The sequence below is a fragment of the Meles meles genome, chromosome 6, assembly GCF_922984935.1.
Source record: "Meles meles chromosome 6, mMelMel3.1 paternal haplotype, whole genome shotgun sequence".
NCBI classification, from domain to species: domain Eukaryota; kingdom Metazoa; phylum Chordata; class Mammalia; order Carnivora; family Mustelidae; genus Meles; species Meles meles.
Window position 1 is genome coordinate 66,938,297 of NC_060071.1, and position 27,216 is coordinate 66,965,512.

General features: G+C 45.0%; 1 protein-coding gene across 18 annotated transcripts in view; it reads right to left on the minus strand.

Moving 5' to 3' along the window:
- Positions 1 to 26,781, minus strand: part of PPIP5K1 (diphosphoinositol pentakisphosphate kinase 1) — a 49,062-nt gene extending 22,281 nt beyond the window's left edge. For 2 of the 18 annotated variants that reach the window (XM_046009723.1, XM_046009716.1), the window contains exons 1-27: positions 22,635 to 22,965; positions 21,984 to 22,158; positions 21,334 to 21,529; positions 20,818 to 20,908; positions 20,506 to 20,591; positions 20,019 to 20,173; positions 19,786 to 19,887; positions 19,178 to 19,339; positions 18,943 to 19,064; positions 17,565 to 17,666; positions 17,228 to 17,314; positions 17,035 to 17,110; positions 16,781 to 16,890; positions 16,613 to 16,695; positions 16,311 to 16,442; positions 16,024 to 16,145; positions 15,542 to 15,724; positions 11,143 to 11,284; positions 10,545 to 10,768; positions 10,103 to 10,230; positions 9,775 to 9,889; positions 9,502 to 9,609; positions 8,717 to 8,833; positions 8,401 to 8,565; positions 6,417 to 6,566; positions 5,715 to 5,805; positions 2,766 to 2,891 (exon numbers count right to left, since the gene is read on the minus strand). In XM_046009723.1, the coding sequence (XP_045865679.1) occupies positions 2,766 to 2,891; positions 5,715 to 5,805; positions 6,417 to 6,566; positions 8,401 to 8,565; positions 8,717 to 8,833; positions 9,502 to 9,609; positions 9,775 to 9,889; positions 10,103 to 10,230; positions 10,545 to 10,768; positions 11,143 to 11,284; positions 15,542 to 15,724; positions 16,024 to 16,145; positions 16,311 to 16,442; positions 16,613 to 16,695; positions 16,781 to 16,890; positions 17,035 to 17,110; positions 17,228 to 17,314; positions 17,565 to 17,666; positions 18,943 to 19,064; positions 19,178 to 19,339; positions 19,786 to 19,887; positions 20,019 to 20,173; positions 20,506 to 20,591; positions 20,818 to 20,908; positions 21,334 to 21,529; positions 21,984 to 22,130 (3,322 nt within the window). In that variant the 5' untranslated portion in view covers positions 22,131 to 22,158; positions 22,635 to 22,965. Of the gene's footprint in view, positions 1 to 1,997; positions 2,061 to 2,765; positions 2,892 to 5,714; positions 5,806 to 6,416; positions 6,567 to 8,400; positions 8,566 to 8,716; positions 8,834 to 9,501; positions 9,610 to 9,774; positions 9,890 to 10,102; positions 10,231 to 10,544; positions 10,769 to 11,142; positions 11,285 to 15,541; positions 15,725 to 16,023; positions 16,146 to 16,310; positions 16,443 to 16,612; positions 16,696 to 16,780; positions 16,891 to 17,034; positions 17,111 to 17,227; positions 17,315 to 17,564; positions 17,667 to 18,942; positions 19,065 to 19,177; positions 19,381 to 19,785; positions 19,891 to 20,018; positions 20,174 to 20,505; positions 20,592 to 20,817; positions 20,909 to 21,333; positions 21,530 to 21,983; positions 22,159 to 22,634; positions 22,967 to 25,487; positions 26,086 to 26,500; positions 26,520 to 26,759 lie in introns of those variants that run through there. The other 16 variants (XM_046009710.1, XM_046009713.1, XM_046009712.1 and 13 more) reach the window with 16 other exon arrangements.
- Between the last annotated feature and the right edge of the window lie 435 nt (positions 26,782 to 27,216).

Below are 27,216 nucleotides of genomic sequence, written 5' to 3' on the forward strand. Positions count from 1 at the left end.
TGGTGACAATGGGACAGTAGGGTGCGTATTGTTGTCACTAATGTGCCATAAGTATTTGAGACAGACCATCCCCTCTGTAACTGCTAGGTCAGTCAAGCAAGATTTGACCATGGGATAGAGCCCTCATATTGTCCTTAGGAACAAATTAAGTCTAGGTAATCTTCAGCAAGTGACATAATAGCTCCACATTTCTCCTGATACCAACAGGGAGATCCCAGATTCTGGCTTCTCAAGCACTTTAGCTACCAAACTCAAGTACAAGAAGAAGAATGGCCAGAAGGCCCCTGAGGAAGTCTGCAGGGTGTTAGAGAAGACTCTCCTGTACTCTACTGAATTATCCAGGTCTTTCTTCTTCTCTTCCTTTTGGTAGAATTAATTCATCTCTTCTTTAACCAGTGAGGCTGCTAATCAAGGCCTCGGGGAACTGGAAATAAATAGGTTTGAGGATCTGTTTCATGAATCTGGATCTTTTCTCACAAAGCCTAAGAACTAGAAGATCAGTGATTTAACTCTGATTTCAGGAGCCCAGTTCCCAGTACTAGATTCTATACTCTAAGTAACACTTCTCCTAAGTCCAAGTCCCAGGCTGTGGGGCTGGGGCTGGTGCATAAGGTTCTACTCTGGAGATGACTGGGGCACATGAAGGCCAGAAGAATTTGAAACTCTATGTGGAGGCACAGCCACGCCACTCTGAAAGGGGAGCTCCGATTACAGGCACACATGGGAGCTGGGGTGGGGGGTGGGGTTAGCCAACTTATGGAAATTTGGCAGTGCCTAGTGGAGAGGTATGGCCTGATTGGGCTAAAATCTAGCAGTTGCCACTGGCTAAGGAGTTTTTTCCAGCCAGGAAGCCAAGCTAATTTTACCTCCTTTGGAGAAACTTAGTACTTGGACAGAAGAAAACCATGTATAAGAAAACTGGATTTACCTTGAAAACAAGATACAAGGCATAGAGAAACTAAGAATACAAAGGATAAAACATGGAGTAAGCCCTGCCACACCCTACAAAGAGACCACTGCCCTTTAGTTTTTGGTTTACACAGATCTCTAAACTCTCACACCTAAGTATGGCTAGACCAATTCTTCAATATTTTTGAAATATTATTCATTCCCAAGCCCCCCCCTCCCCAGAATTCCCAGGAGACATCTCAACTTCCACTTCAAGCTTCTCTGAGATAACCAGTGTCTTAGGTAGGCTGGGGCTACAGGGAAACTGTATGGTAATTTAGGCTGTATAATTCAAGGTACAATCCCTTTTCCTTTATCTACTGCCTCCTACTCCCGTCTTTCTCTCTTTATCCCAAATCAATCTGGGCTCCTGTTTTCTAGGCCCAGACCCTAAGTTAGTAGTAACATAAAGCAGATGTCGGGAGCACAAGAGCCACATAAAGTACACACAATGATAGGTGGTAAGAATATGGTGATGGAAAACCATAAACTCAAGACCAGTACCCATAGGGGTATGTTTGGGAATGGGGAACTGCAGCAGCACTGCTCCATTTAAGAGAAACAAACGAGGCATTCACTCCAACAAGGAGTTGGAGAAAAAAACAGAGAGATCAAAATTGTATAAGCTGAGGAGTAGGGGGGAAAAAGAAGACATGGAGATGATAGAGAAAATACTATTCTCTTCCTACGAAGGAGAACCACTGTTTAATTTGTATAAAGCCCAGCAGTCATGTGATGGGAAAGGGAAGGGTTTAATTAATGTTTTGGGGATGATGCTGAAAAAAAGTGACAGAATGGTGATGATGGTGACCATGGACATAAGTCCCTGAGTTGCCACACAGATAGGGCAGCCAGGCTGCAGCCAAGACTAAAGTTTGTCACAACAAAGGGTATGCCCCAAGAGGGACACTTAGTGAGTGGTTCATTCAGAGACAGCACGTTGTCAACATAGTGGAAGGCAGAGGCAAAGTCAGTGTCAGAACTCAGAGGTTAAGTATCTGGAGGTGACATGATGAGGGGGAATGACGTTGAGTCAGAAGCAAACGTACCGTTAGTCGGATGCTTTGCAAACGACACAGAAAATCGTTTTACGGCCGGGACAAACAAGAGCTCTGGGGAGAAAAGACATCATGGGGATTATACCCACCCCTGGCCCCGCCCTCGGCTCTGGAATTTGCCCGCAATATACTCTTTTCTTTACAGTAAGTATATGACCTGCTCCAACCCCCCCTCAGATTCCTGACTACCACGTTTCAATCTTCTTTGGAATAATCTTCTTGTAGGAATCTGTGTGTCATCTCTACCACAATATGGCTCCACAAACAACCCTAATTTCACCACCACATCCTCTTTCTGGTCATTTGGAAATAAAATCTGTGCAAAACCTTTCATCCCTTCCCCCAATCTCTTTCTGTATCATCTTTCCTGCCTTGACTGACCAACTTCCCCATCCCTGATTTCCTAGATTTGAGTCAAGACTCTGCTGCATTTCTCCTGACCATGGATCATCATCCTTGGTCCTTACTCCTACAGGCCAGAATCCAGGAAAGAATACAGAGGTGGAGTAAATTGATGTAGCAGGGCTGTATGTGGGAGATTATGAAGGGATAAGCGTAAGTAAGTAGTATTTATTGCACTGAGAGGGAATGCAAATGGAGGGTGGATGGGGTCTTGGTTCCTTCTCCCCTCTATAACTGATGAAGCAACTTGTTATAAGGCCAGTGTCAGTGCCATCTTAAGTATGAATGGTTCTTGAGCTGTATCTGTGCTGGGGGACAAAGGAAGAAAAGAGCTGCCCCCAAAACCCACCCACATACCATCTCGGTGCTTCAGACTGGCAGGTGGTAGCTTTTTGCCATGGCTGCGGGCGTAGTCCTGAAGATTCGGGGCGCTGGAGGAGCCGCCCAGCACTGTGGTGCTGAACAGCCCTGTGCACTGTGAGCCTGCAAGGCCGGGAGTGCATTAGTAGCCACACAAAGCTGCAATTACCACACAGAAGTACACATAACTTCACATGCCAACATGAAGACACACACACATAGTCACTCAGAGCCACCCATATGTGGCCACTATGCATAACCACAAACAGATTTCACTACTGTCCGTAGCTACACTGGGCAAGCAAGGTAGGGATTCTGTTGAAGATCTACATGGTAGATACAAGAGGTCACTACAAATACAGGGTTAGTCATATTAGGGGAGTCAAAGATACTGAAAGGGGTAGACTATGCTCTCCAGGTACAACTTAGGAATGCGAAAAGAAAGGTAGATCTCTCTAGATTTAATTCAGTGCTCCTTAACCTGGATATAGAGTTTGAAGAAGCCAGAATTATCGTCCCTTATAGACTTAAAAGGAAAGAACTTTGATTGAAATTAGAGACTAGGTTTTGAGCACTCAGCTCAAATTCCAAATTCACGTAAGTTCCAATTCCTCCTAAGTCCTTCCATTCCCTTCCTTCTATCTCTCTTCAGGCCTTTTTCACTTTTCTCAAGAAAAGAAGTATGTATGAGACTCACTGAATTTTTAAAGCCAGAGGGGACGCAAAGATCATCCAGTACAATCTCCTCATTTTAGAGGTAAAGAAACTGAGATTCAAAAGGGATCTCATTTGCTCAAGTTCATACAGTTTCCCAGAAGCTAATAAACTAGATTGGAATCCAGGTCTCCTGATTCTGAAGATCAATTGTGTTCAGTCAGAAAAGAAACAACTATTTTTTTCATCAAGAAGAAAGAAGTGAAGACAAACACAAACTGAAGACATGTGAAGAGTCAGGTGATTACATGGAGGGCATGCCTACTATGTGCTGAGGGCCCTATTAAGGAGGAGGACCTGGTAAATAGGAAACAATAAAAAAAAGCCATGTTTTTTCTACTCTCAAAAGTTATAAGCCTTATAAGCCCTATGCTCAAAGCCTACACATTAAGTTCAAAGAAAGCAAAGGGAGCTATACTGCCAATCAGAGGAGTAAATAAAACTTTAAAAATCTCTGAAGCAAATAAACTAGTCAATGCTCCAAATACGACTGAGAACAGGGTTGGGACTCTATAGTCCTCTCTTCTACTCTAGGTCATGAGGACAGAGTGGGAGGAAGAGACAAGACTAATACCCAAGTTTATGGGATTTGGCCCTCTACTTCCAAATCCATTTTACCCAAGAACCTGGGTGTGGCTTAGGAACTTAACAAAGCAGAGATGGTCAGAATGGAAAGAAGGTCAAATTCCTTTGAGCCCACAAGGGGCGGGTCATGGTTTCAGGGGTCTCAAGCATTTCAAGGCCACTATAGAAATCAAGAAAACTTCGATGGATAATAATCTGGAATTCAAGATTGCTGCTCTATGCAGCAACTTTTCCTACCTTTCATATGTAAATTGGCTCTAGAATCGGGTTCCAGAGAGTAATAAAGACTGTTAAATATGTCTACTTTGCTTCAGAGAAGCTGAAACTAACTGGCTTTATCTCAGACCACCAGAGCTTTGTTCCACATTTACTTCCTTCACTAAATAATTTTCTGGTACAGTCCTGCCAATCCTGCCCTGTCCAGGCCTAGGATCATCTCAGACCGTAGTGTCTACCTTACCACCACCTTTGTCAACCAGTCCCACCTTCATACTTCGGTCTCATTCTTGACAGCATTCCTACTTAACTGGACCAGACACAACTATCTCATTTTCAGCTTACCTGAAGCCAATTCTTTACTGAAACTTCTGGGAAGAGAAGTCCATGTCACAGATCTATATATTTGTCATTTATTTTTCATGCCCCAATCCATCTACCTCATTTCGGGGATCCAGAAGGCAACCTACTCCCATAAAATTAGCCAAAAAAGTTACAAAAACCTTTTTCCCCCTTGCTGGTCCAAAAGCTAACCATTTTGCAGCCAGGAAACTGGGTGTCAAGGACAAAAGTAACAGAAAATGAAAGGCGATAAAGAATAATAGGACAAGATAGAAGCCAGGGGACCAAGTCCAGACCCCACACAATTGTCTCAAACTGCCAGTTTTACTTACTGGCTCACAAGGCCCTGTATTCAAAGATAGCCCCTCCCAAGGACCACTCCCCACTCCCAAAGAATACAATACCCTCTGAGGCTTGGTCCTTCCTGCAGTCTGCGTTCTTAGGAAAGGTTGAATGATGTTCTCCACCCCTCTCCAGGAATCAAAAAAATCAAGAGACATTCCCTCAAAGTCCTGAGAGAAGCCTCTGCCACTACACCAGTCTCAGATATGTCCCTCAAATTTCAGGAAGGAAGGAAAAAAAATTACAGAATTAGGAGAGGATGAAGGAGAGGGCATGGAGGTAGGAGGGGCCAGAGCAGGGATATAATAAACATAGGTCTCAGAGGAAGACATGGCACAAGTTCTCCAAATGAGGAACAGGACACTTATGAGGAGGTCACAAGTACCTCTAGTTTTGTCTCTGATAACTCTGAAGTTTCAGAGTCTCCATAGTCCCTTAAGGTCTGGGCTAGACCAGGAGGACAGATAGGGAGTGAGAGGGGAAAGCCAGAAAATGCCCTTGAGCCAGAGAAATGGGGGTGGGTGTAAAAAACCGAAAGACAAACACCTTCCTGGAATGGAAACAATCACCTGGGATCAAAGTTCACACCTAAACATGGCTTCTCCCTATTCATCCTCCCTAGCCCCACCCAACAATTCCATTGACTAGATGACCCCAACACCCGTGACTAAGGTTTCCCACAATTGAACCTTTAAGAACAGACAGACACCCTTTCCCAACTACAGTTGAAATGCAGGAAAACCATACCTAGGCCACTCTGCTTCATCTCTGTTGGTGGCCGTGCAGACGAAAAGAGCCGGTAGCCACCAGGCCTAGAAGATGAAGTCTCAGAAAGCACCTGGAGAAAAAGGATTCTATATTATCATTTTGCCACCTCAACCAAGACATCTAAAACCCAGGTCCCGAATTCCTGCCCCTATAAAGCCAAGCAATGTCAAAGTCTGGACGAACCAAAGGTTTTTTAATGGGGAAAAAGAATGGAAAGGGAATTGTAGAGCGTACTTTGCAGATGGAACTGTCCAGGGAATCCTATATACCAGATGGCACTTGTATTTCCAAGATGCCTGTCCCCACAGCCCTGCTATCCCAAATCTGAGCAATGATTATTCAACCATTCTCAGTTGTCAGCAGAGAAGGGTTCCTTAATCTTATGTATCCCTCCACAGGACTCAGAAAGCCAATCACAATAAGTGAGCCATGATAAGAAGGAAAGTCTGGCTACCTTCTCCTCTTTCCATGGGACAGTTGTGGTTATGGCAACCATACTCGGTTTCTCGTCTGTACCAGGAAACCCTCCCTTCCATGTCTGGAGACATTTCTAAAAAGGCTACAAGGGCCTAATCACACGAAACACACATACCCCACCACCCCCAGATAGTGTTCTGAATCCCTAGATCCCAAAAGGCAAAGACAGAGGTAGGAAAGGAAGATGAAGTAGGGGGAGGACACCTGTGTGCAGGATGCCAGGTGAGTGGTGGACACAGCCCGGGGCTGTAGGCCGATGGCTGGGGAAGGCCTGGGGAGGTCTCCTGACCTCCTGCGGCGCCGTCCCCGCAAGGGGATCAGGTCCAGGTTCCCCGTGCACTGCATGTTCATGACCTGCAATCAGACCGGGTGGAAAGCCGGTCACAGCTCCTTTAACTCCTAGGCTCCCAAAAGCCCCAGTGCCCATTGGGCAGAGCTAGTCCTAAGTCTGGAGAGGATGATCACCTAGGGCATAGCTGCTATGAAGGCACAGATTCTGTATTCTAAAACTGTCCAAAAATTTGACATGACAAGAGGAGAAAGGATGGGTGGGGAAGGGTTACAGTTGATAAGGATAAGAACAGCAATGCCTATACCTATAGAATAAGAAAAGGAAATACTAGTATTAAAAGGCTGTGTGACCAAGGAATAGAGAGAAGATTTTCTTGCAAAGCTGAGGAGCATGTCTTGGGCAACCACCATCCTGGATGAGCCATAGTAGAAGCAACACAAGGAACTAAGAGGAAGAAATGTGATTACAACAGGAAGCTTTCTGTAGGCTTGAAAGAACAAAAGTCAACTCACCAAGTCTGAGAGATGATACACAGACAACTGTGCTTTGCCTGTCTCTTGACTCATTAAACCAGAAGAAGAAAAAGAGTTAAGCACAACAGTGCCAGAGAGACTGGCAGACCATGTGAATGGGGAAGACATTTAGATGTGGAGAAGCAGTTTACTGATGGAAGATTACACGTCATTCTTGTCCACTTGATTGATCCACATTAGTCTGTAGGGGACTAGTGTATTGCGGATACTAAGTTAACTTACACCTCAAAGAGAAAACAATGCCTACCCCTCCTAAAGAAGCTCCGAGTATTTATAACATCAAACCTACACTAAAATAATCAGGAAGAAAAGAATAAACAGATTGTAGTTTGTCTTCTTAGCTTTCTCCAAAATCTGAACTATAAACGTCTGGCTGAACCTATATAAGCTAGTTACAGATTCTTCTGAGATATTCCTAAAATGAAAGACCAATTCCTTTAAGACAGAGAGCTGGTACAGAGCCAGGTGAATAGATTTATCTGTCAAAGCAGGACCCCAATCAGACAAAGTTCCTGAGACAAGGATAAATCATGGGGTCAAAAAGAGTGTCACTAAGTCAAAGAGGGTAAAAAAATCTTTCCAAGAAAAAAGACCTGAACAAAAACATCAGCAGAGTTAGCTGGACACAATGTGACATTACAATAGTTCCTCCTTTTAGGCTAGAGAACTAGAACCAAGCCTTAGAGACAGACACCAAAAACAGTGGACATAGGTCCAGGCCAATAACCATCCTCATCAGAACAGAGGGAAGACAAAGAGCCCTTCAGACTTGCTTCCCTTTCTGGGATGAGTACAGATAACCCTAAAAGGATGATATTAAAGTGTCATGTAATTGCTCCTATCTGAGCTATAATTTTACTCAAGGCAACAAAGAGATGGAGAGAGCCTGGTCTTTAATAGCTATTGATTTATTATTATAGTTACTGTTTACTGAGCATCTATATAGTAGATATTGTTTCATAGATGAAAAACTGAAGCTTGGAGAAGTTACCTGTCCAAGGTCACACAGCTTGTAAGTATCAGACTGGGAGTTCAGCCCAGAGTTCATGCTGTTTCTACTATACTTCCTTTTAAAGAACAGCATTTTCACATTCATCCAGAGGCCTCCTCCTCAATCTCATCTTTTAAAATCCTAATCTCAGGTACCACTCACTAGCATCTCTTTAATCTCAGAAGTAGCAGCCAACTTAAGGAGCTTTACTAGGAGACCAGCTGTGAAAGAGAAATGAAGTAAAACATGTCTACCAGGGACAGGAGGACTCTGCTTAAGGTCCCAAGAATCTCCCAAGGGCATTCAGAGGATTCATGGATATTGCCCTATGAGCAATTCCACCACTTCTTTCTCTCAAGCCCCTCCCATTACCTCCATGGAGCCGGCTTTTCGGTTACGAATGAGGGGTGATCTCCTTGGGAGTCCAGGGCCCTCAGGGGGCTGGGGTGAAGTCTGCAATGCCCGGTCTGGTTCATCCGACACCTTCCCTGGGCACAGGTTCTCCATGCTGCCTTGGTCTGTTTTCATCTCTTCATTCTACCCAAAAACAGGAACAGATAGGAAAGGCGTTAATGGCCTCTAGCCTCCTAATCCCACACTCTCCAATCTTTTTACTTCCTTACACTGTTTCCAAGTTTCCCATCACTTGGTTAGTCCTCTAATTTGAAATCCCAGCACTTGGACCCACCTCAGAAGAAGCTGGACGGAATCCACAGCCAGTTGGGGCACTGCCTTCTTCCTCAACACCTTTCACTCCCGGGCTGAAGTGTAGCTCCACATGGAACCGCTCCTCTGATAAGGGATCCTATAGGGCATCAACAGATGAAGGGGCAGTGGGAAAAGTTAGATATGGTGGTGGAAGACCAAGCAGGGACAACAGAAAGGAACTCAGGATACATCCTCCCAGGACTGAGGTTTCAACGTCTTACTCCATTCTGGGGCTGATCTATTATATCTTCCCCTTAACTACAGTCTAGTGTTAAAGGATCCTCATTCCCTCACCTCCACCATTTGAGATCCACCACCCCACATGTCTTTCTAACCCCCAGTTCCACAACTCTTTCCACCCACCCCCCACAGTCATTCAGCTTTGCTATAGTACATGCAATAGCATGCTTAATACATACATACAACACACACATCCATACAACACTACACTTATCTTTGTGGAGCCAGATTAAAAAAGGTGTTAATGTTTGAGAGAAAAAGACTCATTATAACATCAACCCAAATTCTATACCCTCCCTAATGCAGAGCTATGCTCTATGTTATCTCTCTGGCTCAACACTCAACATTCCCAAACACTTTATCTGTTCCAGTAGGAACCTCCAGGTTCCTCTCTGTGACATGCTGTGCTTCCGTATCACACCTAGCTGAATTCTACAAATTATAAGGATTTGAAAGTTTCTTTCTAAAAGGGGAAGGAGGAGAAAGAGGGGGCACCCTCCTCACCCCACCCTGTTAGCTCCTCACCCGTGTGTTGTCCTCATAAAGCATAATGACAATCTGGGTCATATAGTTGAGCTCTGAGATGGCACTGAGATAAGCCAAAGCTCTCTGCCATTGTGCATCCTGGGTCTCCTACAGAACACAAGAAGAGGAAAACTAATACTCAAGGACAAGGGAGTTAAGGAAGGGGCAGGGAGACAAAGAGAATACAGAAAGCTTGCAGTAAAAGAGAAACATGAGGAGAGTAAAAAAATGCTGGAAAAAGCATTCATAGATTGGAGGAGAAAAGATCCTTACATCAAGAAGACCCCCATAACGGAAGACACTGAGTAGGGAGTGGACGTGGCTTTCGCTGGTGAAATAGAGACGTGTTCGAACATGGCGGCCTGGGGAGAGCACCCCTCGGGAGTACCTGAGATAAGAGCTAAGTCATTCACACCATCACATAATCTTCTTCCCACCCTTCCACAAACTCCTTCCTCCCATCTCAAATACTTCTCTCCTTTCCACCCCAGGATCTCTTCTATTCTTGGTTTCTTCCCCAAGCTGTCCCAACCTGTATTCCCCCAAGGGCTCCCTGACACACCCCTCCCTCCATCCAGCACCCCTCCCAGCCCTCCCTCACAGGGGATGCAGCTTGTTGACAGACTCATCCTCGTGGGTTCTCTGCAGGTCAAGTAGTATCTTCCGCAACAGTGGAAGACAGAAGCCCACAGCAATTTCCAGTTTCTCCTCCCGACTGATCCCGTATTCCTAGGGGCCACAGGCCAGGAATAAGTACCTCAGTGAATCTTGTTTCCCTCTTGCCTCATATTCCTAGGCCCAAGATGATGTTTTTCTTCACCTCAGGTCTAGGGTTTCTTTCATATCCACCACATTCCCCCTCTCCAGATTTCTCCTCAGCTAGCCTCTTGGACTTACTCAGAGCCAGAGCAGAGACAGAGAATTACAGCAACTCAACTTATTCTTTCTTTAAGTTTCTTTCCTCTGGGCCCCGCACCATCCCTCCTTTCTGCTTTTCTCCCCTTCCTTTCCCAGTGCCCATACCCCTAGGCTAGGAGACACACCTGGGGAATGACCACATCAGCCAATGCCTTAGAGAGACGTAGCAACTCTGCTGTGCCTTGAAGTCCCAGACTCCCATTGTGCTGCACATCATACTTCACACAGTCATAGATGTCAGGGATCTTACTGATATCATAGCGCCCACTCTTCTGTCGAAAGTCACGCTCCAGTTTGCTCCAACGTTGTAGCATGAGCTCTAGTGTCTCACTGTGGTAGAGTTGCAGGTCTGGAAGGAAGACGTGCAGTCAGAATGAACTGAAGATTTTCTCTCTAACAAAAGACCCTGGGAGCCTGGGTGGCTCAGGTCATGATCCCAGGGTTCTGGGACTGAGCCCCACATTGGGCTCCCCACTCAGTGGGGAGTCTGCTTCTCCCTCTCCCTCTGCCCTTCCTCCCTGCTTATGCCCTCCATCTCTCTCTGTGTCCCAAATAAATAAAATCTTTAAAAAAAAAAAAAAAAAAAAAGACCCTAAAAAATCTGCATAGAATCCGAGGGATGAGACTGCCTTGTCTCAGACATTTAGGAGAGGACACAGGAGTGCCTGAGGAACCCATCCATATCTGAAACCTTGGAGGGAAGATAGTACTATTAATACCCACCTACAGAGTTGGGGTCCTGCATCCGTTCCCGGATCTGGTGAGTGAGGTTTTCAATCAGGGCAAATACCTGATCACAGACCTTCACAGGATTCTGGATGACAGCCATGGAGTTGAGGAGGGAAGTGCTTCCAGTAGGAGCCAGCTACGGGGAACAGAGAGATGAAAAGCAAGATATACCAATCCTAAATTGGTATAAATTGACCAGAATCCTGTGAGGTTATTACAGAAACTACCCGCAAGTAAGATCCATTTTGTAGGTTCACTCTAATGAAGATTCCTAGGCTACAGGGCATACTATCAGTTCTAGGATGAGGTGACTGCTCTAACATACAGTCATCTAAGAAGGGTTGAGGGCAAAAGTCTTAGAATCCAGAGGAAATCAAATAGACCTAGGCTCTCTCTTTTTTTTTTTTTTTTCTTTCTGAGAGAGGGAGAGAGAGGGTTGGAGAGGGGCAGAGAGAGAGAATCTTAAGCAGGCTCCATGGCTCCATGTCCAGCACATGTGTCCCCCACCCAAGTGTATTTTAGAACCCCCAGTAAAAGAACTAAAGTCAGGGCACCTGGTGGCTCAGTTGGTTGAGCATCCAACTCCTGGTTTTTGTTTGATTCGCAGTCAAGTCGTGGTGGTGAGATTAAGCCCCACATTGGGCTCTGCACTGGGCATGGAACCTGTATGGGATTCTCTCTCCCGTTCCCTCCCTCCGCTCATGCACGCCTACTCTCTCCCCGCAACCTCTCTTCCTCTCAAATAAATGGTATCTTTAAAAATATATATATAATTTTTTTAATATTTTTTTAAAATTTTTTTTGACAGACAGAGATCACAAGTAGGCAGAGAGGCAGGCAGAGAGAGAGGGGGAAGCAGGCTCCCCACTGGACAGAGAGCCCAATGTGGGGCTTGATCCCAGGACCCTGGGATCATGACCTAAGCCAAAGGCAGAGACTTTAACCCACTGAGCCACCCAGAAGCCCCATATATATAAATAATTTTAAAAATACACATGGAAAATACTTGGGAGGGGCACCTGGGTGGCTCAGTCAGTTAATTGTCCAACACTGGAATTCAGCTCAGGTCATGATCTCAGGGTCGTGAGACTGAGACCCACGTGAGGCCCTGCACAGAGCATGGAGTCTCCTTGAGATTCTTCCTCTGCTCTCCCTCGGCCCCTCCCCTGAACCCTGCTTGTGTGCGCTCTCTTTCTCTCAAGGAGAGAGAGAGAGAGAGAGAGAGAAAGAAAGAAAGAAAGAAAGAAAGAAAGAAAGAAAGAAAGGAAGAATGGAAGTAAAGGGGCGCCTGGGTGGCTCAGTGGGTTAAGGACTCTGCCTTTGGCTCGGGTCATAAAATCTTTAAAAAAAAAGAATGGAAGGAAAGAAGGAAGGAAGGGAAGTGCTGGGGAATAAAGATTAAACCAAAACCCTTCAAAATCCCCACAGAATGTTTCATGAGTGGGTAACAGAGATAACAAAATCTTATTCCTCTTAACAAAATGCTAGCTTGACCTAGAGCAAAGGCCCTGCCTCAGAGTGAGGTTCCAGCTTAAGCTTTCAGGACAGTAACAGTCAATGAAGAATGGGGAAGGGAAAAGAGGCTTGTGGGTAGAATGCACACATTCAACCCAGGTCCTTTTTGCTAGCAAAAAGAAGCAAGGGAGAAAGAAAAAGCGATTTAGCTTTTTGAGTTTGACATTGAGCGATGGATTAGAACATAAGAGAGCAAGGTCCTGCCCTTATCAAGTCTTGCTCAGAGAAAAACACAAAAGATGACATTCTCCAGGCAATGTGCACAGCTATTAGCTCACAGAAGAACCTATCAGAAATGGTTACGTGATACTCTGAATATACTTAATGCCACTGAACTGTATGCTTGAAAATGATTCTAGTGCAAAGAGCATGCAACTCTTGATCTTGAGGTTGTGATTTCAAGCCCCATGTTAAGTGTAAAGAGTACTTTAAAAAAATTTTTAAAAAGAATCGTTTAAAAAATTGATTCAAGTGGTACTACAATTAAAAAAAGGTATTTTCGGGGCGCCTGGGTGGCTCAGTGGGTTAAAGCCTCTGCCTTTGGCTCAGGTCATGATCCCAGGGTCCTGGGGTCGAGCCCCGCATCCAGCTCTGCTCAGCGGGGAGTCTTGTTTCCTCCTCGCTCTCTGCCTGCCTCTCTGCCTATTTGTGATCTGTCAAATAAATATATAAAATCTTTAAGAAAAAAAAAAAGGTATTTTCTTTAAAAAAAGAACTCATCAGAAATGAGATACCAGTAGTAGGATGGCATAAAATCACTGTCTGGCATGTGATCTCTAGTCAATCATGGCTGGATACATAGGAAAAAAGATGACACTGGGAAATGGCACCCACTGTGATTAATACTGTGAGGCAATGCACTATAGTGGCTAACAGCCTGGGCTCTCAGGTTAGACTCCTTGGGTTCATACTAGCTGGGTGACCTTGGAAAGGTTCCTTCAATTCTTCTGAGCCTAGGTTTTCTCATCTGTAAAATGGGAGAAAAGTAGTACAAGTCCACAGTTCTTATGGTGGATTAAATATAGTCATCAATTCTTTGTCACCTTCCCTTGCCTAGAATCTGCACAGGCCCTGTGACTGCTTGCAACCAATAAACAATCACAACAGAACCACAAAGTTACATTATATTAATTAATTCTGGGCCTACACTTCTTTAAGAGTTTGGAAGGGGCACCTGGCTGGCTCAGTTGGTGGAGCATGCAGCTCTTTGATTTCGAGGCTGTGAGTTCAAGCCCATTTGGTGTAGAGGTTACTTAAAAATAAAGTATTTTTTGAAATTTATTTGAGAGAGAGAGAGAGCATGAGCAGGAGGGGCAGGTGGAGAGAGAGAGAAAATCTCAAGCAGACTCCCTAGTGAGGGTGACCTGATGTGGGGCTCGATCTTACAACCATTAGAGCACAACCTTAAAAATAGGGGCACCGGGATGCCTGGATGGCTCGGTGTTAAGCCTCTGCCTTCAGCTCAGGTCATGATCTCAGGGTCCTGGGATCAAGCCCCGCATTGGGCTCTCTGCTCACCAGGGAGCCCGCTTCCCTCCCCCTCTGCCTGCCTCTCTGTCTACTTGTGATCTCTGTCAAATAAATAAATAAAATCATAAAAAAAAAATAGGGGCATCTGGGTGGCACAGTTAAGCATCTGACTCTTGGTTCTGGCTGGGTCATGATCTCAGGGTTGTGAGCTTAAGCCCCACATTCAGCACAGAGTCTGCTTAAAAAACTCTTTCTCCCTCTCCCTCTGCTCCTCCCTCCAAGGGTGTGCATGTGTACTTTTTCTCTCAAATAAATACAATTTTAAAAATAATATTAAAAAAATAAAATTCTTAAAAATAAAAAACCAGCTTGGAAGCTTCTGCTTCTGTGGTGTCCTAAACTACCATTTAAGAAGTCTGGCTATGGGATGCCTGGGTGGCTCAGTCAGTTAAGCATCTGCCTTTGGCTCAGGGCATGATCCCAGGGTCCTAGGATTGAGTCCCACATCAGGCTCCTTGTGCAGCGAGAAGCTTACTTCTTCCTCTGCCTGCTGCTTCCCCTGCTTGTGCTCTCTCTCTGACAAATTAATAAAATTTTTTTAAAGATCTTTTCTTTTTTTCTTCGACAGAAAGAGAGAGTGAGAGAGGGAATACAAGCAGGGGGAGTGGGAGAGAGAGGGAGAAGAGGCTTCCTGCTGAGCAGGAAGCCCAACGCAGGGGCTTGATCCCCTATAGGGACCTTAGGGAGAGCAAGAAGGAGAAAGTCCAGCCATCTTAGCAACCCAGTCAAGCCTTCAGATGGTTTCAGCCCCAAAACCTGGCCAGTAGCAGGGCAATTTTAGGGGACACCCCAGTCAAGACCAGCTGAGCTTAGGATTATGAGTCAGATAATAGAATGGATATTATTTTAAGTCACTGAGTTTGGGATAGTTTTTTATGCATCAATAAACAACTGAAACATTATTTTATTCAGAATCCTTATGACCTGCTGAGTTTCGGAATTGAGAATTTTCAAACTTTAGGAAATTAATACAGTGCATATGCCACATATTATATAATACCTCCAACAGGGCTTAGGGCATAACTAAACACATTTATATTTCTGCCACACAATATATGACTATTTACACTAAACAAAATAAACAGGAATTAGAAATAGTCTTAAAAAAAAAAAAAAGAAATAGTCTTATCATGTCAGGTTTTGCTACCAAATAAATCTTGGTGCCCAATCTTTTTCTTGTTTCTGAAATTGTAGATAAGAGATTATAGACCTATACTTACCTCTAAGGGTAAGGATTAAAGGAGATAATGTACGGAAAGCAGTGCCTACCATTAGTGATCACTACCACTTAGAATTCTAGGAATTTGGGATGGGGGTAGGCTGGGCACAAAAATAGGGAGAGCCTGACCTGATCGTAGTCTTCAGGACCAAAAGGTGCATCCTGCTGCAAAATATGGTGCAGTCGAGCCTTCACCCGATGCTGGCAGCTGCTCAAAGAATCACCATCGCTGTCTAGGAGCCCATTCATGTTGGCACTCTTCACCATTTGTACCAAAATGGGTGTTAGCTCTCCTTCTAGAGCCAGAAGGCCCTGGAGAGGAAGCATGACATCTATTAGTTTTCCTTCCAGTTTACTTCCTCTAGATCTAGAAGGCCTAGATCCCAGAGATCAAATGGGAGCTGGCTTGGAGAGGAGGGATATAGATCAAGGGGCTTATCCCCACTAATTATTCTCAGCTTATTCTCAGTAGTATAGAAGGTGTTAGACACAAGAAGAAACTTCTCTGAGACAGCACATAAACATCCTAACATTTTCCAACTAGATCTCCAAACTCTTGGTTTCTCTACCTAATGGAAGCTGGGACTGTGGGAGAACTGTTAAGTGTTCACCTTGGCAAAGGCAGCAGCAGTCATCTGGACACGGCCCTCATCAGAGGCATAGATCTTGAGATCATGGCGGAAAGTGCTATGGAGACGAAGTAGCCCACAACCGGGAAAGCCAGCATAGTCACCTGAGGTAAAGGGGAAGAACAGGAATGGACTGCTATAAATACCCACATGGAAGAAAGAATGCTCTTTCCCCCATTAACTTCCCCATTGCCTCGAAATATTCATTCCATCAACTTATTCTCTAACCATCTTACCCAGGTCCTGCTATTTAACTCCAAAATACTCACCCTGTCCTCCAGGGTACATGCAGCGAAAAGCTCGCCCCAGCTCCTCAGCCTGAACACGGCCATCAGGAGTCAGTTCTCCCCCCCACTTCAGTACCAGCAGGAGAGATGGGGCCAGGGCCTCCTGCTGTGGGTCTGCAGGAATAAGGGGCAAAGAATAGGTCTCATCTAAAGAAAATAGTGGAGATGACTAAATGTCAGGACTTCTGAGGAGCCCAGAAAGGTGATTTGAGGTAGAAGTCATCTAAAGGTTTAAGAATAAGAGGAGACTTGAATAATAATGGGAAGGGGGTATTATAGCTTACCTTGCCCCTCATTAGTAGCTTTTACTCCATGAGGATAGTAGGTCAATTGCACCTTCCGGTTGATCCCAGAGAAATGACCATACCTGCAGGATAAACTCACAGTTTACTTTGTATCCTAGCACCCAGTTCTCACTGTCATTGGCTCCCCTTTCCTATTCCCTTTCTCACATCTCCAGCACAGACTTCAGCTGCTCTAGTTTCCCAGTCTTCTCCTCGATCTCACCACCTGGTTCTTTCTCCAGTTCAGCCAGTAACAGCCTTGTGATATCCAGCACCTCCTAGAGGAAATAACAGGACATTCATGCGAGAGCCCAAGTCCTGGTAAGTTACCCTTTCATCCTGGCCTCTCATTGAGGCCCCCAATCCTATTTCCTCTATTTTTTCTGTAGCACTGCTCCCCCCAGCTAGAGTCACCACATTACCTGTAGCTGCTCGGGCCGCTTCAGCTTTAATTTACCCGTCTTATAGCCACCATGTTTTTCAAATAGACTGAAAAATCTGAAGAAATAAGGAAAAGCTTCAGTATGGGGTGAGACAGTTAAAACCTTGGGGAGCTGCCCCATCCCCATCTCCTTCACAAGAATGTATCTGTCTAAATTAGGACATTCCTCCTACCTTGGATGTGTCACCTCCATCTTCATTTTCTGTTTGGGGGTACGATCCCCATGACGGATAATTGCAATGACACAACGAAGTTCCATCCTAAGATAGGGAATGTTGTTAGAGCCTTTCCTCCAACCCACCCCACGCCAACTCCCATCATTTCATCTTATTTGATAGGTCAAAGAACAGAGGAAAACCTATCCTGAGATTAGGCATATAGGCAAGGTCAAGGAAAATGCCTGGAAGACACCCAGGCTCCACTAGTCAGATGGTACAGTGTCAGAAAGTAACCCCTGGTCTGACTCAGGTGCCTTAAGTAGGTTACTCCAGATTTTATACTTTTGCTCACATAGTGCCAGATGTGGTAGGGACAATGGGAATGTCCTCAGCCTCTGTGGGGATGGACCAGGGGATCTGGAACTGTGGAGCAAGCTCCCGCATGATGGTGTTCCTAGAAGGAGAAACATGAAAAACTACATGAATGAACTAGCACCACACATGTGAATAAAGCTCACAAAAACTAGCAAGCTATAGAAGAATAAATTATATAAAGTCTAAAAACATGTCCCCCCCAATCCCCGTAGATGTAGTAAAGTATTAACAAATGCATGGGAATAATAGGGGCGGATTGTTTGGTTTGTTTGGTTAAGTTTCTGACACTTGGTTTCGGCTCAGGTCATGATCTCATGGGTCTTGAGATTGAGCCTCACATTAGGCTCTGTGCTTACTGGGGAGTCTGCCTGAGATTCTCTCCCTCTGTCCCTTCCCCCACTTTCTCTCTTGCACATGCTCGCTTTCTCTAAAATAAATAAATCTTAAAAAAAAAATGCATGAGAATGACAAACACCAAATTAAGGATTGTGGTTATATCTGGGTGGAAGGGAAAGGGATGTAACTAGCAAGGGGAAGGTAGGGGCCTCAACTTTTATATATATATATATTTTAAGATCTATTTATTTAGGGGTGCATGGGTGGCTCAGTTGTTAGACGGCTGCCTTCGGCACAGGTCGTGATCCCAGTGTCCTGGGATCAAGCCCCACATCAGGCTCCCTGCTCGGCAGGAAGCCTGTTTCTCCCTTCTCCCACCACCCCCCCGCTTGGGTTCCCTCTCTTGCTGTGTCTCTCTCTAGCAAACAAAATAAAATAAAATCTTTAAAAAAAAGATCTATTTATTTATTTTAGAGACAAAGAATGTGAACGGGGGGAGGGGCACAGGGAGAGGGAGAATCCTTAAGCAGACTCCCCATAGAGCATGGAGCCCAAAACAGGGCTCGATCCCCAGGACCCTGAGATCATGACCTGAGCAGAAATTGAGAGTCGGCCACTTAACCAACTGAGCCACCCAGGTACCCCAATTCTTAATATTCTATTTCTAAAGCTTGACAGTGAACACATGAATACTCACTATATTCATCATTCCACATTTTTAAATAACATGTGGTAAATTTAAAAAAAAAGCTTCAAAACAGTATTACAGTATGATCACATTTAGTACAATAAATATAGTTTGCTTATATATAGGAGAAGAAGACACATTGGTATGTATAAAATTGTTAACAGTTTTAACTGGGGAGTGCGACATTAGGAAGGCAAGAAGGTAAGGAGCCCTTTTCCTGTTTTCCTTTCTCACCTGTAAGTCCTTTTTACAATATTTAAAATAAAACAATAGCTTTCTAACTCTCTTCTCTAAGCCCATTCTGCCCAGTCCAGACCACTGTGCCCCTTACCCCAGAATCTTGGCACAGTCATCATAGTATTTCATCGAATTCTTGACAAAACTGAAGCCATTGACGTCACACACAAAGGAGTGACCATTGGCACGAAGAAGGTCAAAACCACAAACTGTTTGCTGCAGTGGAAAGAGGCAAGATGAAAACAAGAGAGCCGCTCTTTCTTCCCAGACCCCTGCTCCTGTCTCGTGCCCTCATTCCACAGCACCACCCACCATGGGCCCTCCTCCACCTTAAAAGCTACGCAGACTTTCCTGGCCACCAGCTTTTCCATGGCAGTCAGCATGACTGGATATCGAATCTCTTTTCCTTCACTGTCTCGTTCGACCTTCCCATCCAGAGCTGGAGATTTTCTGGCTTCAGCATGGGCATAATCAGGCCCCACTGTATATACCTGCAGGTACATAGCATCACTGAGTATGCCCACTGCTCATCCTGCATATGAGAAGATAATATGAGCACTAGGTCTGAAAACTAGTTTCAGAGTAAAAACAAAAATAAAAAACCTTGAGTACAAAGAACAAGGAGACCAACATTCTTCTCACGGAGTCCCACCAAAATATCTTTATGAAGGTTTCTCTTTGGGCCTCCAGATCTATTACCCAGTCCTCGTTAAGAAATAACTTACCAACATTATACCATTTTCCACACTACCCTTGCCCTTGTTCTGATAGTAACATGTAAAGGTCCACTTCTCTCACTATCTTCACCCAAATACAAAAGCAAATCACATTCACGCTTTATTTTCTATGACTCTCTCCATACACCTCTACTTGCTTCCCAAGCATCCCATCCCACCCAGACATTTATGACTTCTTAAATCCCTATATCCACCATAACCTTGACATCTGTGCCATCTGTTGGCATAAACTCCTCATAGATGTATGATCCTGTCTTTCGGACACTGCTCTCAGGAGAGTAAACGCTGCTTCGGCTGCCAATCTTCAGGAAGAAAAGGAAGAAAAAAATGTTGCCACCACATTGTCCTCACATCCTCCAGCTTCCCTCCCCACAGCCACATTCTTGTCCTTCTACCTATCTGACTTCCCCAAATGCTCAAATGTCTCCCATACCTTACGGAAGAGGCGCTGACTTCCACCTCCAGCTGAACTGGGATAGTAGATGTAAACATTATGGTCCTCTGCACTCACTGGCTTCTCCACAAAGGGCTTAGGGAAGACAGCTCCATTTACCTCTACCTGGTCTTCACCTTCTATCAGGTTGCATTCTGAAAGATAGGTATGTGGTCATTTCCAGGGTTGAGAATTACAGAATACTTCCAACTCCCATTTCTCTGAGTTTTAATCTCCATAACCCCCCAATTTCTATGACCATATGTTAGTAATAGGTACGGCAATATTTATGTGGCATATAAATATAGTAGTACCTACATAAGAGATCCAAGGCTCTGTTAAAGGACCCATAGCTCTAACTCTACACATAACCCAATAACCAAAGGCTCACTGAGATAAGTAGTATATGGAGATGTCTAGAGATGGACAACTGGGTTAAGTCATAGAAAGCAAGGCAGGGCAGGACTGGACAAAGCCAAGTACTCACCCTCAGGCCGGGCAGGGTCCCGGTTGAGCACAGCATACCGAGGCAGATCAATGCCTTCCTCCTGCAGGATCCGGTAAACCTCCCTCCTGTTGCCCCCAAATAAATTAGCTGGGAGAGGTGGGCAATGGTGACCAAGGGAAGAGGCTAGGGATTTCATTTGCTGAGGAACTGGTAGATATCAGGGTACAGAACTCAAGAGGGCATGATACAAAAATTAGGCATGTTTGTTTGACTCTGCCCCTCCCAGAGAGGGCTCTATAAACGGACATGATCTCAGGGCCAACCATCCCACCAATCAACAGAAAGCTATACCTATCCTGGATGTAATACTGCATAGCCAGGTCATTGATAAGAAAGGGGTTTCGAAGCTTGGAGTAAGCAACAGCTTTGTCCAGAGGAAATCCTGGGATAGACAAAGGAAACAGATCAAAGAAAAAATGTGAAGGAGTGAGAAAAGAGCAAGAGAAATGGATGTATTAAAGTTAAAGTTCCCACTAAGCTCCTCCACCCATCCAACCAACTACTTGTCCTTCTGCCCAACTTCCCAAGTCTAGAATATCCATCAGGAAAAAATGAAAAAGATATTATTTTTAGGGTCCTTCCAGAGACACAGTTCAGTCAGAGACCCTCAGAGACTTAGATTCTGAGCTTCACATGAGATCTTTAAACCACCTCCAGCAACTCTTCCATGATATGGGAAAGCAAACCCCTCTGCACTGTTCTCCGGTATGTCAGGAAGAGCTGATGACCTCTCTACTATTTGACAGTAATTTCCCAGTCCACCATTCTCAACTCTATTCCCTCCCATTTTCCTTCACAGACTCCAACCTTTGGAGTGGAAAGAGATGAGGCAGTGGCAAGATGGCCAGTTTTCCACAGGTTCGTTGAGGATCACATCTTCTCCCAGAATGATAACAGTTAGGTAATCAAACCTGCAGAGTCGCTCTAGGATTTGGGTCATCGGCTTGGACTTGGATTTCTTGGTCATGGCGCAGATGCCAACAATAATCTGAGGTTCAGGAGGCTATAGAGAAGAAGTATTGTCAGGAACTTAAGAACTTTCCACTGAGACCACCCCTATTAAGGAACCCCGTCTCATCTCCTCTGGGCACAGTTCCTTGCCAGGACTTTGGACCTATGGGGTAAATGTTGTCTCCTAACTTATATCTAGAATGGAGTAAATATAGGGATTCCTACTGCCTAAAGGAGTCTTTCCATGGTAGGAAATGCGTGCCCAGGCAAAAGAGCCAGAGAACCAATGACAATGATGCAACAGGATGAGAGCATAATGGCAGGGGATTCAAAGAGAGGTAATCTAACCAATTTCTACTGCCTCTCCACTTAATCGGGATAAGGCCTGTTTATGACAGGAAACCTATGCATCTCAAGAGAGCAGAGAAGTATCTCCAACCAATGGAACCTCAACTCTCTATGAAAAGGGTCCCCACACCAAGTTACATCATTTTCCTTAGTCTTACCACTTCATCCTCCTCATCCTCAAGGAGCTCGCTGTCACTCTCTTCTGTCCTCATGCCTATTCCACGGGTGCCCAGGCCCTCATCTCCAGCTCCCAGGAAGAAGTGGGCTGTGGCACTCTCGCCCTCACTGGCCGGCAGTGACCACATCCCCACTGGAGCACCCACTCATCCCGCTCTGCAATGGAGGGTATCCCATTAGCTCAGAATCCAAACACCATTACAGTGGTGGGAATGGGGGGTATGGGGAGTGATAGAGAGGGAACCACAAGGAGACTAGGGGAAACGGAACAAAACTATGATAGGAAGGAGAAACAGGGGGGCGCCTAGGTGGCTCAGTGGGTTAAGCCTCTGCCTTTGGCTCAGGTCATGATCTCAGGGTTCTGGGATCGAGCCCCCCATTGGGCTCTCTGTTCAGCAAGGAGTCTGCTTCTCCCCTATCTCTCTGCCTATTTGTGATCTCTCTCTCTCTCTGTCAAATAAATAAATCAAATCTTAAAAAAAAAAAAAAGGAAGGAGCAACAGGAAAGGAGGCACGTGAGTTATGACTTGACAGGCTATGACTTGACATGACTAAAGATGCCTAAGAAAAAAGGAAGGTCTTCCTTTTCCCAACCATGAGACTGGTGAGAGAATAAGCAAGTTAACCCTTACAGTGCTGGCATGTCCCCGATTCTGCCAGCAGGAAACACCATTAACTCCAGCAGCAAGTGGAAAAGGCAGTTCCTCATGGAAGGCTACTGTTGATTCCTACTAGAAGAAAAAATTAGAGTGACATTTCCCATTTTGGATTCACTCCAAAATGTTCCTATCCCTTTACCATCCCCCCACAGTAGTGTAGAACTCAGAAATTTAATTAAAGGGCAGAGGGAATGTGAGAGCTCAACTGCTTTTGACCTTAAGCCCCATCTTCATTCCTACCAAGGATTAACTCAAAACAGATGTATTGAGGGAACCCTATGTCCTTAGCATTATATCAGAACATTAAAATCCTCTATAACCTCTGTCCCTCCCTCACGTGTTCTACTTTAAAAGACAAATGCCCAAGTCCAGAAAAATCTGCCAAGGAAAGAGGTCTAGTGCTGACTGGAAGGTTGAGGATACAGGCATCCATACAATAGCCTCTAACCCATTATTAGACCGAAATATCAGTTTTCTCTCTACCATGTCCTGGTACTACAGACCCAAGTCTGCTCTAGGCCAAGGTCCCTTACACCAGAAGCTCTAACAGGATAAAATTTTGTCTAGAGCCATTATCAGTAAGAGTATCTTAAGACTTACACTTGAGTTAGAACAATCTGGTAGCTCCACTTCTCCATACATACACCTACCACAGTGGTTCTTAACTAACTGTGATTATGCTGGGCAGGGGATGTTTGCTTGGAAGCATTTTTGGTTGTCACAACTGGGAAGATGCTATTGACATCTAATGAGTAGAGGCCAAGGATGCTGCTTAACAGTTTAAAATGCATAGGATATTCCCCCACAACAAAGAATTATCCAGTCCAAAATGTTAGTAGTGTCGAGGCTGAGAATTTCTGCAATAAAAAACTCTTCCACATAACAAGACATGGGCAAAGATGTTCATAACCTTACAGCTGGTAACAGGAAGAACTGAAAACTCAGAGGTCACAAGCAGAATGGATAAATACAGTATAGTAATACAAATGATAACAGCAGTTTTTAAAACTAACAGCAGTTTTTAAAAATCAATCAAAGCTGTAACGATACGGACAATTTCCAAATGCAAACTGCAGAAATACAACATGCAGTACAATTCAGTTTACATAAGTAAAAAAAAATTACATAAACTTATGACTGTATACATAATTAGTAAAAGCCTAAAAATATGGACTCGAAAGAAAGACATTAAAGTCATGGTAATGGTTACCTCTGAGAGGGGAAAATGAAGTGAGAAGGATCTGAGTGAACTTTACAAATTTATCTGTAATGTTTACTTCAATTTCTTGAAATATGTCAAAAAATCTAAGGCAAATACACAAAAGGTTAACATTTGTTAATACTAACTTGCAGGGATAAGTATATGCTGCTTTTTTCCAAAAATATAATTGAGTCACCCAGCAGCAATTTTTCACATTCTCTAAAAGATCTCAGAAATACTAACCAAGGGGGCGCCTGGGTGGCTCAGTGGTTTAGGCCACTGCCTTCGGCTCAGGTCATGATCTCAGGGTCCTGGGATCGAGTCCCGCATCGGGCTCTCTGCTCGGCAGGGAGCCTGCTTCCCTCTCACTCTCTCTGCTTGCCTCTCTGCCTACTTGTGATCTCTCTCTGTCAAATAAATAAATAAAATCTTTAAAAAAAAAAAAAAAAAAAAAAGAAATACTAACCAATGACTCTAATGAAAGCCACAAACACCATAAGCAAATGGATTTCATCTTATGGACTTTTTAAATAGGCTTCAACAATTACTTTGTATTTTTATTTTAAATCCTTCCATTGCAAGTGGGATTTGCAGCTTTGATTAGAAAGTTAGAGCTAACCTTTATGCAGACCTTGACCTTTCTAGTCTTTTTTTTTTAATTTTTTTTAAGGATTTTATTTATTTATTTGACAGAGAGAAATTACAAGTAGGCAGAGAGGCAGGCAGAGAGAGAGGAGGAAGCAGGCTCCCTGCCGAGCAGAGAGCCCGATGTGGGACTCGATCCCAGGACCCTGAGATCATGACCTGAGCGAAGGCAGAGGCTTAACCCACTGAGCCACCCAGGCGCCCGACCTTTCTATTCTTTACCATCTGCTTAACTCCACTACTCAACTACTACGTGCTTCTTTGACTTAACATTTCCAGTACTCAGGGAGGCTGAGTGGCTGTCAGTGAAGTGTTTGCTTTCAGCTCAGGTCATGATCTCAGGATTCTGGGATCAAGTCCTGTGTCATGATCCCAGGGTCTGGGATTGAGCCCCATGTAGGGATCCCTGCTCTGTGGGGAATCATCTTCTCCCTCTCCCTCACTCAGGGTATGCTCTCACTCACTGTCTCAAGTAAACAAATAAATCTTAAAAGAAACACCACCACCGCCACATTTCCAGTTGTCTATTGCAGGTCTTACACATACACTTCCCCTCCTGATTAATAGGCTGTTTCCTTGAACTCCTTTTTAGTGACCTGACCCAACTTCCAGATCTGTGGCATTCCCAAGGTCCCTGTATAGTTTAAGCAAGCTGAATTTTCTTGCACCCTTTATCCTTCGGATATTCCTTTATCCGAAGCAGGGGTTTTCCCTCATGTCTAAGAGTCCTAATCCTTCACCCTTTTTTCCCATTAAGTCCTTCCTGGTTTTCTACTGAATGTATAGAGTCATTTTCCTGAAATTCTATTATAACTTTAAAACGGGGTTGGATGGGGTGGAGTGTAATAGAATGGGAAAGAGTCTGTTCACAAGCATGGGGCTAAAGAGAGATGGAAAGGCTTAAATTCATAGTTAACAAAGCAAAGATAGAAGCCTGACAGAAATAGCTATGATATAAGCCAGGATTTATTTAGATGTACCTCTGAGAAGCTGGGATTTGATGTGGTATTCCAAGAGCTATTCCCGTTTTCTGGGCCCTTCTCCCCATCCCCCTCTCCTTCAATACTTTGTTGCGAAACAAAAGAAAACTTCAAGCTCTGCAAAACGGTTAAAGGGCAGTCTAACTCCCGCCTGAATCAATGCAAATGGACGGAAAAAAAGGGAGGGTCAGAGGTGGGGAGAAGGTAGGTAGGTAAGGAGGAAGGGTGAGGCAGATGGGTGATCTCAGAAACACGGATGTTAAATCAGATCTAAGAGGGCAGAAGAGAGGGTAAACTGTCTAACTTCTTTATCCCTTTGAATTCGGGGTTGTTTGCAGGAGTCCTCTAATTTCCTTAATCAACATGCACTTAATACAGGGCACCATTAGTGCTAAAGGGGGAAACACTAATACACAGTTCAGGCAGAATATTTCCAAGAAGGTAAAACTCCTCGGGCCACCAACACGATCTTCTTCCCACCTAAATTCCCTCTAGATGCAATGCTTACTCCTTCATACATACCCATATTCTGACACTGATGAATTGGGCCGATGCCCTTGTTCTATCAACCCAACCATACTTCTTTCTTCCCCTAATTTGCTAAAAATGACTCTCCATTGACCCCCCCTCACCACACTGCTGCCCCTCCCCCGCCACTGACCAACTAATCCAATTAATAATCCAACTAATCCTCTCAGAGATTCTCCAGCATTAAGCAGTTCTCGAAACCCGCAGAGTCGTCACTACACTTGATAACATATTTATATCGAACCCTCAATGATTCCCCACAAAGAATGCCTACGATCCGTTCCGTCCCCACACTAGCTCTCTCCAGGGTCCCCTCTTCTCTGCAACAACCCCTGCCTGCAGCGATCCTCTCCCGCGTCGACTCCATTCCACCCTTCCTCACGCAGACCTCCCCACCCTGACCCGCTCCCCTGCTGCCTCCTTTCCTCACGCAGGACTCCCTCTTCCTCCCGCAAATCTTCAAACCCCGCTCTTCTCTCGCTGACCCCCTCCGGTGTCTCTCCTCACACAGCTCCCGGTCACGAATACCGCCCTCCGATGCGACTCCACCAGCCTTCGCCCGCCCCCGCCTTACTCTCCCTACGCTGACATTGAGGCCTCTCCGCCGGGCCTCTTTCGAAGCTGCCCCCAGCGGGTACTAAACACTGCCCTCCGCACCAACCGAGCCCACTCTACCCAGCCCACCCCCTCAGATACCGCCCCCAGCCCCCAGCCACTCCCCCACCGCCCCCGGCCCTCGCTCACCCGCCTCCCTGCGCTCGCGCAGCCGAACCTGCCGTCAGCGACACCTGACAGCAGCCCAATCAAAGCGCGGCTTCCCTGCGGTGTCACCAATCAGCGGAGGGCGCGCACCGGCAACAGAGTCAGGCTGCGTTGGCCCGCACTTCTGCGTGGAGGAGGGTGGCCCCTAGCGGCTGTGGCGAGGGAATGCAACCTGATGCTCCCCTTCCTCCGATTTCTAACTGCGTTGGTATGGCACAGCCCAGATGCTTGGTTTTTGACAGAAACTTTACAGGGAGACCAAGAGCAGGGAAGAAGCAAGATGCAGAGGAAGAGGTACAGTTTGTGTCACTGCACGTCCTTGAAAACAAAACCAGGTTTTCTGTTGGTTTGTTTGTTTAAACAAAAGGAGTATGACATACTTAGATAGCTAATAAATGTTAACAGATGTAGAAGAGTAGACTGGAGACAAAAAGAGACA